Source organism: Bubalus kerabau, chromosome 3 (genome assembly GCF_029407905.1).
Source record: "Bubalus kerabau isolate K-KA32 ecotype Philippines breed swamp buffalo chromosome 3, PCC_UOA_SB_1v2, whole genome shotgun sequence".
Lineage (NCBI taxonomy): Eukaryota > Metazoa > Chordata > Mammalia > Artiodactyla > Bovidae > Bubalus > Bubalus kerabau.
Genome location: NC_073626.1, coordinates 147,485,773 through 147,498,986, shown reverse-complemented (window position 1 = coordinate 147,498,986; position 13,214 = coordinate 147,485,773). Strand labels below are relative to the sequence as shown.

Sequence of the window (13,214 nt, the reverse complement as noted above, 5' to 3'; positions counted from 1 at the left end):
CACCCGCACTTACCGAGGTCCATGCTCTTTGAGGCTTTCAGATTCATTGATTCAGGCTGCCTGGCTGGTGTCACAGATCTAAAGTTGATATGCTGATCTGGAAAATATACTGCTGAGTCCACCCCAGAGCTGTAGAAAGAAGCCATACGCCACATTTAGGTTTAGAATTAAAAAAAAAAAAATTAAAGGCAGCAGTTCTCATTTTGAACAGAGCTCTTCATCACACCCTCTGTAGCTCCCAACCAGGCATTTTCAACCAGTTGGTGAACCTCAGGTATCTCTTATGAGATGTAGCAACTCCGTCTTCCTGCATTTTACCATATTCTGCAATTTAAATAATATTCTCCGGCTAATATCATGTTTTCCTCTTCACTGATTTCTGCTAATTGGGATCCTGCTGTACAATACATAACTTTAAGTGGGTAAAGTGAACCTGGGAACCACTAGTGCTTCAAAGGATGTCACTAGATACTAGCAGAGCCTAAATGTAGGTTAAGAGAGATCTGTGGGCTAAGCACGCCCTTCCTTTAAAAAAACAAGTGAAAGGGCTGTATCCTTTTGAGAAAACCATCCTGTTGAATGACTAATGGCTGTGGTAGTTTGGTTTTCTCCTTTATTTAGGTCTATTTTCTAAAAGTAATGTTAATGCTGACCAAATAGTCTGCTCATCAATAATACCAACAGGAAATAACAGGAAAAGCACAGCTGACAATTTAGACACAAGATACATCAAATGCCCATTACAGACTTCCTAGTACTTGTATTCAATCTCAAAGAATTTCATTTCTGCTGAATATTTTATTTATTTGCTTGAGGATGGAGGGGATTATATAAGGGAATTACAGACAATACCTCATTTCTTGATCTAGAAATAATTTATATTTATATACTTTTCATACATTAACTTAGAGCCCTTTCTCCCTTGGTACATCTATTTAGAAAGTAAATATGGCAGCTCATTTCAACACAACTTTAATTTTAAATACAGGAAAAAATAAAATGAAGTCTTCTTGGTAAATCAGAAAGGACTGTTTGAATTTTTTCAAACAGTTGGGATTTGACACTGTGAACAATAAAATAACAACTAAAAAACTCAACCATTATGAATGAGAATCCTAAAATGTACTGGGGAATCTCACTTTCTTAACCATATATATCAAAAAAGATTCAATCTTTCTTGAAACTTATTAGTCATGCATATTTAATACTACCTTGCAGCAATAATAATACTGCTGGGTGAATGAGCCTCTGCTATTCTAACGTAGTGTAATACAGCCGAGCATTCAAAAGCACCAAGTCCAGAGCAGGCCTGCTCAGTTTAAAATCCTGGCTCTGCTCCTTACTAGCTGTGGGACCCAGGCAAGTTACTGAACCTCTCTGTGCTTCAATTTTTTGTGTGTATAAAATGGGTATAATTACACTCCTTATCTCCCATGGGTAACAATCTTTAAAACAGATAAAACGAGTTACAAACTATTATTTTACAAACGACTTGTAAAATAAGGACACTAGGGTCTGGGGCAGAGTAAGTACAGTAGGAGCATTTAGGAAATAAGCAGATAAATAAATAGACCTGCTTTTGCTTTTCAAATGACTGTTAAGTTTTTGCTTTTCAAGTTACTTGATTTTTTTACAGTTTGCTTTTTTTTTTTTGGCTTCTCTGTTTTTGTCAGACTTTCCGTGGGCTTGTGACTAAAAGCCCTTCTCTCCTATTTAGAAGGAGCTGTGGTATAAGATTTGTGGACTTCCCTGGTGGCTTAGATGGTCAAGAATCTGCCTGCAATGCCGGAGACCCAAGTTCTATCCCTGGGTCAGGAAGATCCCCTGGAGAAGGACATGCCAACCCACTCCAGTATTCCTGCCTGGAGATTCCACGGACAGAGGAGCCTGGTGGGCTACAGTCCATAGAGTCGGAAAGAGTCGGACACTAGTGACAACTAACACACACACACACACACACACACACACACACACACACACAATAAGGTTTAGGGCCATGCGATTGGGAGTGAGATGCCAGGGCGGGCGGCCTAATGCATAAAATGGACAGTGTATATAGCACAGGAAACTATCTTCAATATCCTGTAGCCAACCATAACAGAAAAGAATCTTTTTAAGAAGTGGACAGTAATAGAATTTACTTAATAAAGTTGTCATAAGGGTGAAATAAACGATGATATGTTAAATACTGACAATAGTGCCTAATATACAGCAAGAGCTCAACAAAAGCTTACAGAAGTAAGCTTTAATCCTTTCCTTTGTTTCTGTAGCTTAGCCTGGTCTTTGAATGAGGGTCTAAGGAACTCTTACACAGTCTATCCTCCGTATCCTCAGCATGGCATTTAAGGATCATCCAACCTGGGACCAACAATATTCAGAAAAGAAAAAATTCTGGAAAGTTTCAAAAAGCAGAACTTTAATTTCCCATGCTCTGACAACTATTTACATAGTATCTACATTGTATTAAGTGGTTTGAAGCATATGGGAGGATGCTGTATACAAACAGTATACCATTTTATACCAGGGACTTGAGCACCTGCAGATTTTAGTACCCCTGGGAGTCCTGGAACAAATTCCTCATGGATACTGAGAGACAACTGTATATTTTTCATGAAAACTGCTCAAGAAGTTTAAAGCTACTCTTTAGAATTATGAAAGTTTTTCTTTTCTTTTCCCCCCGCCTCCCCGCTTTGGCTTCTTTCTTGGTGTCTGGCTACATTCTCAGCCAAGAAAGCTACTGATGTCAAACATATCAGATGGGGTATCTAGTTATGGTGGCAAAGTACGTTAACTGTAAACATGAATCCTGACCCACTGGTGCTATTGGCTGGCCTGGCATAATAGAATATTTTAATTGTTTTAGTTCATTTTAAAGAGGAATTCTGAGATGCCATGGTGCATATGAGCTTTCCTTTGAACCTTGATGTTTTGGAAGCTCTTGCCTTTAAATGTGTTATCCGACCTTTATTTGCACTTAGTTTTTCATCCTTTGATCTCTTGTGATGATATGGTTTTAGTGTCAGAGAGACTCATGACCTTTATGGAACAAGAGAATCGAAGAGTTGGAAGTCATTAAAGTCACCTCATCTAACTCTTCATCTTGTAGGTAAGACACTGAGGCCCAAAGAGGAGACTGATATTCCAAGGTCACAACAGCTGGCCACTGGCGAAGTCAGGACCAGCTTGTGGCTACTTGAATGTTTCCAAGAGCTGCAAGATCTTTGTCTAAAATGGTGGCCAGCCTGGGATGCAGGTTGTTGCTAATCCTGCATCCATAGAACTGCATCCTTTACCTCTTAGTACAGTTTCACACACGCTCTTATGCAGCTTGCATTTTAGGTTAGTTTGGTTTTTTTATTTCAACAGAGTGGTACATGTTGTGAAATAAAAGAAAATTAAAGGGTTAATCAAAACATATGCCACATGTTATAATGAAAACCTTTTGGGAGAAAATTCAGAACAACATGAATATTCCTCATTAAAAGAAATCACGCTGCATTTAAAGTGCTCTGCTCAAGGCAGACTATGGGAATCTACCCAACTGTGTAATGTTTTGGTTAATTCACTTTACTGTTTTAGAATGCTTTACCAAACTAGGCATTATTTGTCAAATTAAGAATAAGAACTCAAATTTTCCCAAACTCTTGGGAAACAATTAACCCCATCTCCATTGAAAACACAAGACAGCAATATAGTAACATCAAGTAAGGATCAGTCTAATTTTTTGTACAGATGCAGAGATATCATCAAAGATGATCAAAGAAATAAAAAGCTGCTTTGTACATATGTACATATGAATGCAACATATATTCACATATATGTGCACATATATATATATATATATGTAATAAACACAGGCAAACCTGGATATGTCCATTACATTAGTCACGATGATACATACTTCTGTTACTGTTGTTTTGAACATGGACAAGTATACACTTTGAAAGCCTTCAATAAAAGGACCTCTCTTGCCATGGTACAAAATGGAAATTAGGCTGATATCAGATTGGCATATATGTAAGGAAGAAAGGAAGGAGGTGTGATATGAGGCACGGTAGGCTTAGAGCTAATATGAACTTGTACTTGAATGTGTGTAGTATTGAATTGACTAATGGGAAAATAACTTAGACTAGTAAAATAACATTAGACTCATTAGACTAGTAAAACAGTTTGTAATTTTATGCTACATACTGGAATTTTTTGGTGTGAGACAGTGACACAATAATTAACTATAAAATATGACATATTTTAATTTTGAAAGCAGTTAGCATGTGCTCATGGCTGAGTGGGCTGCAGTGGAAGACGCAAGTTGACAGCAGGCCAAAGGCATATCCTAGATAAAGACTGTGTTTTCAGCATGAACAACCAGGGAATCTATCAAAGAGAAATGATAGTCAATGTCAGATGATGCTGCGTAATGAATAAATAAGGGTAGCACGAAACATATGCCAGTGTCCCAAACATGGTGACAAATCAGGAATGTGAAAGACCTACAAGACCTGCCATGAATGTTCAAGGAGAACCATCTGAAATAAAAAGGCAGGGGAAGGTTTCGAAGGGCATGCCAAAATAATTATGTCTAAAGTCTCAGGTGGCCATGGTTTATCTTCAGCATTTGGTTACTATGAGTGAGGGTAGACATAGGTCACGTGTAGGGGAAGAGAGACAGAAGGAGAGACAGAACTGAGAGAGAACCAAGAGGGGGAGAAACTGTGAACACATAGAGAATAACCAAGTGCGGTGAACAGCTAACCACATTCAATATATTCTGTCTGCTGTTGATTTCCCTTACTCTCTTTCTGAGACTTCATGGTAGATAATATATTTCTTTCATATATATGTACATGCTGCTGCTGCTAAGTCACTTCAGTTGTGTCTGACTCTGTGCAACCCCATAGACGGCAGCCTACCAGGCTCCCTCGTCCCTGGGATTCTCCAGGCAAGAACACTGGAGTGGGTTGCCATTTCCTTCTCCAATGCATGAAAGTGAAAAGTGAAAGTGAAGTCGCTCAGTCGTGTCCGACTCTTCGCGACCCCATAGACAGCAGCCTATGGCTCCTCTGTCCATGGGGTTTTCCAGGCAAGAGTACTGGAGTGGGGTGCCATTGCCTTCTCTGATATATGTACATACACACACACACACACACACACACACACATATACACACACACACACACATACGTATGTTTTTAATTTAGACACATTCTGAATTTGTGTCAAATAATTATTGACGTGGGTTGCCATGCCCTCCTCCAGGGAATCTTTCCAACCCAGGGACTGAACCCACATCTCTTACATCTCGTGCATTGGCAGGTGAGTTCTTTACCACTAGTGCCACCTGGGAAGAGCATATCACTACAAACAAGTGACTTCAATTCCTGATTTCATCTTGGTTCAGAGTACAGGCACAAATTTAGCCTGATGAAATTTGTTTTTCACTCCTTGCGAATTAGTAGTTTTCTGTTTCATAAGACTGGTTCCATCCCTTAAAGCACTACTTTTCCCTTTCAGAGGGCTTTTACCTTTCTTCTTTTTTTTAAAAAAAGATAGGACAGCCTCATTTGCTGAACCCTCCTGGCTCCCTTCCAAGGCTTCCTTCACTCTAAGTTTCACACATCCAAATCCCCATGGCTGCTGGTCACCTAGGCAACACAGCAGCTTGTAGGATGGTACAGGTCACAGAATCCCAGGGGGGTGGGGAGAGGGGGGGGGAGGGGGGGGGAGAGAGAGAGAGAGAGAGATTGAGTGATTCAAAGCTTTAGATTTGTTCATTCCATTTCAAAAATTTCTTTGACTTTGTCCCTTCTTGACTCCAGCTATGCTCCTCTTTCTTTTTTTCAAGCCCCTCTCTTCTCTTGCTGGTGGTTTCAGACTAGTATCCCTGTCTCTGGCTTCCCTTATCATTTATCCTCCACGACTGTACTCACATATCGTGATATTGTCACCTCCCGCCTTCAAACCCTTCAATGCTTCTCCACTGCTCTCTGGAGAAGCATGGTGCTCACGGAGAATGGCTGGCCATGCCCTTGCCATAACTTCTGTCCCAGATACTATATGTTTCACCACATTGAACACACTGAATTTTCCCTCTCTCCTCATTTGGTTTTCCTAACCTAAACTGCCCATCCTACCTCTTTCCTTTCTATCCTTGGGTTTGATCAGTACTTGAGAGTGGCTTACAAAACTCTATCTTCCCTGGTGGCTCAGACGGTAAAGCGTCTGCCTACAATGCGGGAGATCCAGGTTCAATCCCTGGGTCAGGAAGATCTCCTAGAGAAGGAAATGGCAACCCATTCCAGTATTCATGCCTGGAAAATCCCATGGATGGAGGAGCCTGGTAGGCTACAGTCCATGTGGCCGTAAAGAGTTGGACACAACTGAGCAACTTCACTTTCACTTTACAGAACTGAGAGAAACATGTTACTTCCTAGCTCGCTGGTTTATTGTTTAAGGATAAAACTTAGGAACTGCATCATGTAGAGCTGTGTGAGGCAAAGTATGTGGGAAGGGGCTCCTAGCTTCTGTGCTCTAAGTGCACCCCTCTCCTCACATCTCCACATATTTACCAATTCAGAAGGTCTCCAAACCCTGTCATTCTGGGATTTTAATGGAGGTTTCATAAAACAGGCGTGCCTACACACTAAGTCGCTTTGGTTGTGTCTGACTCTTTGCAACCCTATGAACCACAGCCCGCCAGACTCCTCTGTCCATGGGATTCTCCAGGCAAGAATACTGGAGTGGGTTGATATTTCCTTCTCCAGGGCATCTTCCTGATCCAGGAATTGAACCCTCATTTCTTAGGTCTCCTGCAGAGGGAGGCATGTTGCTTACCACAAGCGCCACCTAGGAAGCCCCCATTACAAAGGCAAGACTGATGAAATCATTGGCCATGGTCAACTGATTCAAGGCCCATTTCTCTAGATGGGACTGAAATTTCAACCCTCAAAGCACAAGACTGGCTCCACTGGCAACCAGTCTCCTTCCTTAGATGCTTCCAAAAGCCACTTCATTTACATAAGACACCTTTATCACTCTCAATACTTAGGAAATTTCAAGGTTTTTAGGGGTCAGTGCCAGAAATGGGATTAAGACCAAATAAATATTTATTATAAATACATCATGACAGGTTTATATCTGATTTAACTCTGCATTGTTCTAGTAGTTTTGTGCATATACCCTGGATAAGGTATATAAGTGAAATTATTTTCAACAGGGGACTTTTTAATGCTACCAAACTGTCATTTTTGATTCAGACTAAAGGCAGGCAATGGAAATAAACAAGCAAAATCAAATATGTCCAGATTTTTGCTCAAGAAACCCCCAGAGATATTGATCTAGAACATTATTATGATTATCAGTCTAGTTGAAGAAACTGTGTTTGAGTAAGATATTTGACTTCAGAAATGTAGGAATAGGAGATAGCTAAATATAGGTAAGCTTTTGGCTAATAGAGGTAGCTATACTCTTGTTTTATTTTTAGCAGATTGTAATAAAAAACATAATAGTGATGACACCAGCCTTGCTGCAAGATAAATGAAAAAAATCTCATAGGACTACCATGCGGCAACAATGGAATAAAATATCCAATTTTTAACAGCCATAATAAATATAGAAAATAGCAAAGGGACAAGTTAATGATTTTTAAAACTCATCAGAAGAACAAAATCTATGAATTCTACTATTCAAATGGTGTGTATGCTTCGTAAATCTCTCTTTCTCATGCTTGTGTGAGTCTAAACATTATTGATTTTTTTGTTTCTATTTCAGAATGGATATAATATTGGGCATTCTTTTCAATAGTTTAGATTACATATGCTGTTGCTTTAATTTTTAGATTCCATTAGCTTTCTTGGAACATATATTTTTAAGATACCTTTAGAATTTGCCAATTACAAAAAAAAAAAAAAAAGAGCTTTATGTCTTCTCAGTTTTGTTTTATACCCTCCTATATAACTTTTTTTGAGTTCCATCTCTCTAGTTTTTAACTTGGTAAAAAAAGATTCAACAATTTCCCCATATATTTTAATAATATATGATGAATCTCAAATTCCAGGAAGCGAAAATGAACCATCTGAGGTGTCAATATTAGCTATAAGAAGTTTTCACTGGAAAGGAATTATAGATACTATGAGATTTCCATTCTGGAAAGAAACAGAGTTAAAATAAGGTTGCTGGGTTTTCCCAGAAAAACCATAACAGGGAACATTTACAATATATCATTTTATTGATACCTGTGGCTGTAATCTTCAAGGCCCAATTCCAGAACGGGATGTGGTTGGGGAGAAGGTGGTACTTCGCTCTCAGCCCATCCATCATTGGGAAGCAATAGGTCTATAAACAAAGAACAAATAAAGCTGTAGGAAACTGGAGGCAGAACTGTTTGGTGCCTGGATTTGTTTCAGTCCATCTCTCAGACATAATTTTCACCAACACAGAAACCAACCATGAAATAAATAAGTCCTCATACAGAACTGAAGGACTGATATGTGCACTAATACAGCCTGTATGAAGAAATCGTAGTCTGCTAATATGCTTTTACGATGGTGACCCGCTGGGAACCCCTGGCAAGTGAAGTCCGTGCATCTTAACTACATTTTCCCATCTCAAAAAGGCTGACACATATTCATTACTTGTGATTTGTAGAAGATTAACAAGCCATTTTTTTTAATGAATTAACATTTTTGTAAACAAGATTCTGTAATAAATGCTGTGGATTAGATGGTGATTTAAGCATTGGCCTCAGTGACAAAAAATACTTAAAAAATAATGAGATACAGTATATCTACTCACCGTTTAGACACCGTAGAGGTTTAAAAAAAAAAATTCTTCTTGCATCTACATTGTATTGGAAAACCCTGAGTTTGGGGCCTAGGGAGCAGGAGACTAGGGTCTGAATCCTGGTTTTCCTACCCACAAAAACTGTTTACTTCTCAGTCTATTTTATATGAAAAGTAAATAGACATGTATACTGAATATTACAACTAATAACAAGGATTTTTGAGACCTTTCTGTGTACCACACATTGAGTTTAGCTTTAAGTATTATTTCAGTTCAGTTCAGTTCAGTTGCTTAGTCATGTCCGACTCTTTGCGACCTCATGAATTGCAGCACGCCAGGCCTCCCTGTCCATCACCAACTCCCGGAGTTCACTGAGACTCACGTCCATTGAGTCGGTGATGCCATCTAGCCATCTCATCCTCTGTCGTCCCGTTTTCCTCTTGCCCCCAATCCCTCCCAGCATCAGGGTCTTTTCCAGTGAGTCAACTCTTCACATGAGGTAGCCAAAGTACTGGAGTTTCAGCTTTAGCATCATTCCTTCCAAAAGAAAACCCAGGACTGATCTCCTTCAGAATGGACTGGTTGGATCTCCTTGCAGTCCAAGGGACTCTCAAGAGTCTTCTCCAACACCACGGTTCAAAAGCATCAGTTCTTCGGCACTCAGCTTTCTTCACAGTCCAACTCTCACACCCATACATGACCACTGGAAAAACCATAGCCTTGACTAAACGGACCTTTGTAGGCAAAGTAATGTCTCTGCTTTTGAATATGCTATCTAGGTTGGTCATAACTTTTCTTCCAAGGAGCAGCATTTCTCAATTTCATGGCTGCAATCACCATCTGCAGTGATTTTGGAGCCCCCAAAAATAAAGTCTGACACTGTTTCCACTGTTTCCCCATCTATTGCCCATGAAGTGATGGGACCAGATGCCATGATCTTCATTTTATGAATGTTGAGCTTTATTTAACCCTTATCAAAAAATAAATTATTAAATAATGTATGAAAAAATTGTATGCATAATGGTTAAGAGTATGGTTTGTGTCGCAAAACTACATATTTCCAATCATGGCCTGTTATGCTGTATGAACTTGGGAAAACTACTCAACTTCTATAAACTTTGGTTTTTAAATCTACATAGTAGGGAAACGAATACCTTCATTGGAAGAGCACAAGGATTATATAAGACTGTGCATATTCAAACAGTGATTTATAAACACAAAGTGCCAATAAATAAAAAAAAGGATTATTAATCTGTATGCCATAAACTTGCTATGGATCTGTTATAGTGAGATACTACTAGAAAGTTGACTCTATTGATGGAACAAGGAAATAATCTCTTTGTCCTTGAGAAATGCTGCTGGTAGCAATCTGCTTTGACCTGCCCACACACCAGGTCTGATGGTTAATTTTATGTGTCAACTTGACTGGGCTCAGGGTGCCAAGACACTCGGTATTCTGTGAGGTTGTTTTGGAGTGATAGTAAGATTGAAATCAGCAGACAAAGCAGATTGCACCCCTCCCATATGTGGGTATGCAGGCATGCTCAGTCGCTTCAGTCATGTCTGACTCTGTGAACGTATGGACTGTAACCAACCAGGGTTCTCTGTCCATGGGATTCTCCAGGCAAGAATATGGAATGGATTGCCATGTCCTCCTCCAGGGGATCTTCCCAACCCAGGGACTGAATCTGAGTCTTCTGCAGCTCCTGAAGTGCAGGTGGATTCTTTACCACTGAGCAACTGCCCTTATGTGGGTGGGCCTCATCCAATCTGTTGATGGCCTGAACAAAAAGGTTGACCTTCCTCTAAGGAGGAGAGAATTCTTCCTGCCTGACTGCCTTCAAACTGAGACACTGGCTTTTTCCTGCCCTTGGATTCAAACTGAACCACTGGTTCTTCCTGGTTCTTTATCCTGCTGGCCTCTTCAGACAGGGACAACACCATTGGGTCTTTCTTCTAGGTCTTAGCTTGCCCACTCACCCTGCAGGTCTTGGGACTTGCCTTCCTCTATAATCATGTTACCCAACCTTTTACAATAAATCTCTACATATGTATGTATATGTAATACACACACAGAGAGACATACATATACTCACATATACATGCCATTGGTTCTGTTTCTCTAGAGAACCCTGATGAATACACCAGGGAAGGACTTGTTCAAAGCTCTGCATCACAGACTAGTATAAAATGGAGGCAGTTCTAGCACTGCTGAAATATCCCTGAAAATGAGACTTGAAGCAGGAATCTGATTAGTCAGATGATCAGAGTACAGAAGCACGAAGAACAAAGCAGTCAGCACTACCCTCCACCTCCAGTGACCTGGTAATATGCAGCAGTCAGGCAGTCAAAGACTTGCTGAGAGATGGCGCTAGTGGTAAAAACAAACAAACAAACAAACAAACAAAACACAAAAAACCCCACACCTGCCAATGCAGGAGATATAAGAGACCCGGGTTTGATTCCTGGGTCAGGAAGGTCCCTTGGAGGAGGGCATGGCAACCCACTCAAGTATTCTTGCCTGGAGAATCCCATGGACAGAGAAGCCTGGCAGACTCTAGTCCATAGGGTCACAAAGAATTGGTCACGACTGAAGCAACTTAGCATACATGTACACAGAACAGAAAGTCTACAAGATAAATTGGAATAAAGGACATACGGGGACCACATCTTTTCTATTAGTTCTAATCTTTTAGCCTCAACTTCTCTGTTCATTTTTTCACTAGTGGCAAACACAGCTGTGATCATGTAACTGCCTGATCAAAAAATTTTCAGTTGCACACAATTGCCTAGACTATAAAAGTCTGTCCCTGGCAGTGAACTGTATCTATTACACATTAGCCACTAGTGACCATTTACAATTCTAGACCCCAAGGCCAGGCTTTTCTACCCCAGTGTACTTGCTCATATAATTGCAAAACCCATTTCATCCATTAAAAGTCCCACCCTTCCCCCAAGGTCCACCTCAAATATCACCTTTTCTATGAAACCTTCACTGTTGGTTTCTGGGATCTATTGGTATGTTTACAACAGTGGCAGAGATTTCTAGTGCTCCCAGGATCTATGGTCTTCCTTTTTTCTCACACACATCTAGAGCATCAACCCCATTTTCCACCCCTCTTTATAACTAGACCAGTTCTGGACAATAGAAAGTAAGTTACTATGGTCAATGTTGTGTCCAGTTTCGATGCTTAAGAAAGGGTACACGCAACTTCTCCCCCTTTCCCATCTGCCTGCTGCAACCATAAGTGCATGAGGCACCAGAAGATGGCCAGCTTCCAATGGAAAGAGCCCAGGCCCCTCAATTCTCACTGGGCTATGATATGAGCAAGAAATACATCTTCACTATCTTTATCCACTGACACTTTCAGTTTATCTGTTAATATTACAAAAACTAATTCTTGTGTAACATTTACCATGTGCTGCTTTTGCAATGAGCTATCTATCAATCTATCATCTACTTGTCTATATTTATTTCTCTTACTGAACCACAGATAAATTCATCCACGTCCTCCTCTTTCGCCTCTCATTCTTCTTCTTTAGCATCTCCTCTGGCTACTTCAAGTTGATTATGATCATTAACTTCAATTTTTATTTTATTCACATGAATAATCTACATGTTTTAAAGTAATGATAGATGCAGATGTGTTTTCTTTGATGACTCTTTATCCTTGGTAGTTTTGTTTTTTTTTTTAACTTTTTACTTTATATGGGAGTATAGTTGATCAACATTGTTGTGATTATCCTTGGTACTTTTTAACAACAGATCCACTTGCTGTAAAGAATTTTTTTTTTCCTCTTCATCCAAACACCTTTGTTAAACTCTTTATCATCATGAAAATCTAGAATTCTTGTCTCCTAAAAACAGTATTTCTGGATCCCACTGAATATACAAGGTAAGTCTTGATGGATATTTTACATATTGCCTGTAAAACACTGTACATCTAGTTACTACTTCATTTATGACCAAATGACCCTTATTTTAATCTCCATCTTTTATTGTTGTGACTTGTTTTATAGGATCCATTCTGCAAGGGCCAAATCAGAAAAGAAGGACAAAAGAGCTCATGCCAGCAGCAGCAGCAGCAGCAGCAAGCTATGGCCCTGGCCCCAAACCAGCCTACCAACTGATTTTGTACATAAACTTTCATTGAACACAATCACGAACGTACTGTCTATGGCTGCTCGCGCACTATTGTGGCAGAGGTGAGGAGCTACAACAGAGATCCTATGGTCCATAAAGCCTAAAATGTATTATATGGCCCTTTACAGACAAAGTCTGCTGACCTCTGCTTTAGACTATTGTTGAGAACAGTAACAACATTGTGTTCATCGTTGCAGCCTAGCACATTCTACACAATGAATTTATCCCATAATCATCAGTCAAGTTGAAAAGTATAATTCAATTTCTGATCATCACTGCAGAGGCAGTGCCT

At 39.8% G+C, this 13,214-nt stretch overlaps 1 protein-coding gene across 14 annotated transcripts in view; it reads right to left on the bottom strand.

Annotated features, from left to right (window-relative positions):
* PARD3B (par-3 family cell polarity regulator beta) overlaps positions 1–13,214 on the bottom strand; it is a 1,164,360-nt gene that overhangs the window by 452,242 nt on the left and 698,904 nt on the right. For all 14 annotated transcript variants that reach the window (XM_055573198.1, XM_055573199.1, XM_055573203.1 and 11 more), the window contains 2 exons: positions 8,232–8,331; positions 14–129 (listed from right to left, as the gene is read on the bottom strand). In XM_055573198.1, coding sequence (XP_055429173.1) covers positions 14–129; positions 8,232–8,331 — 216 coding nt within the window. The remainder of the gene's footprint in view (positions 1–13; positions 130–8,231; positions 8,332–13,214) is intronic.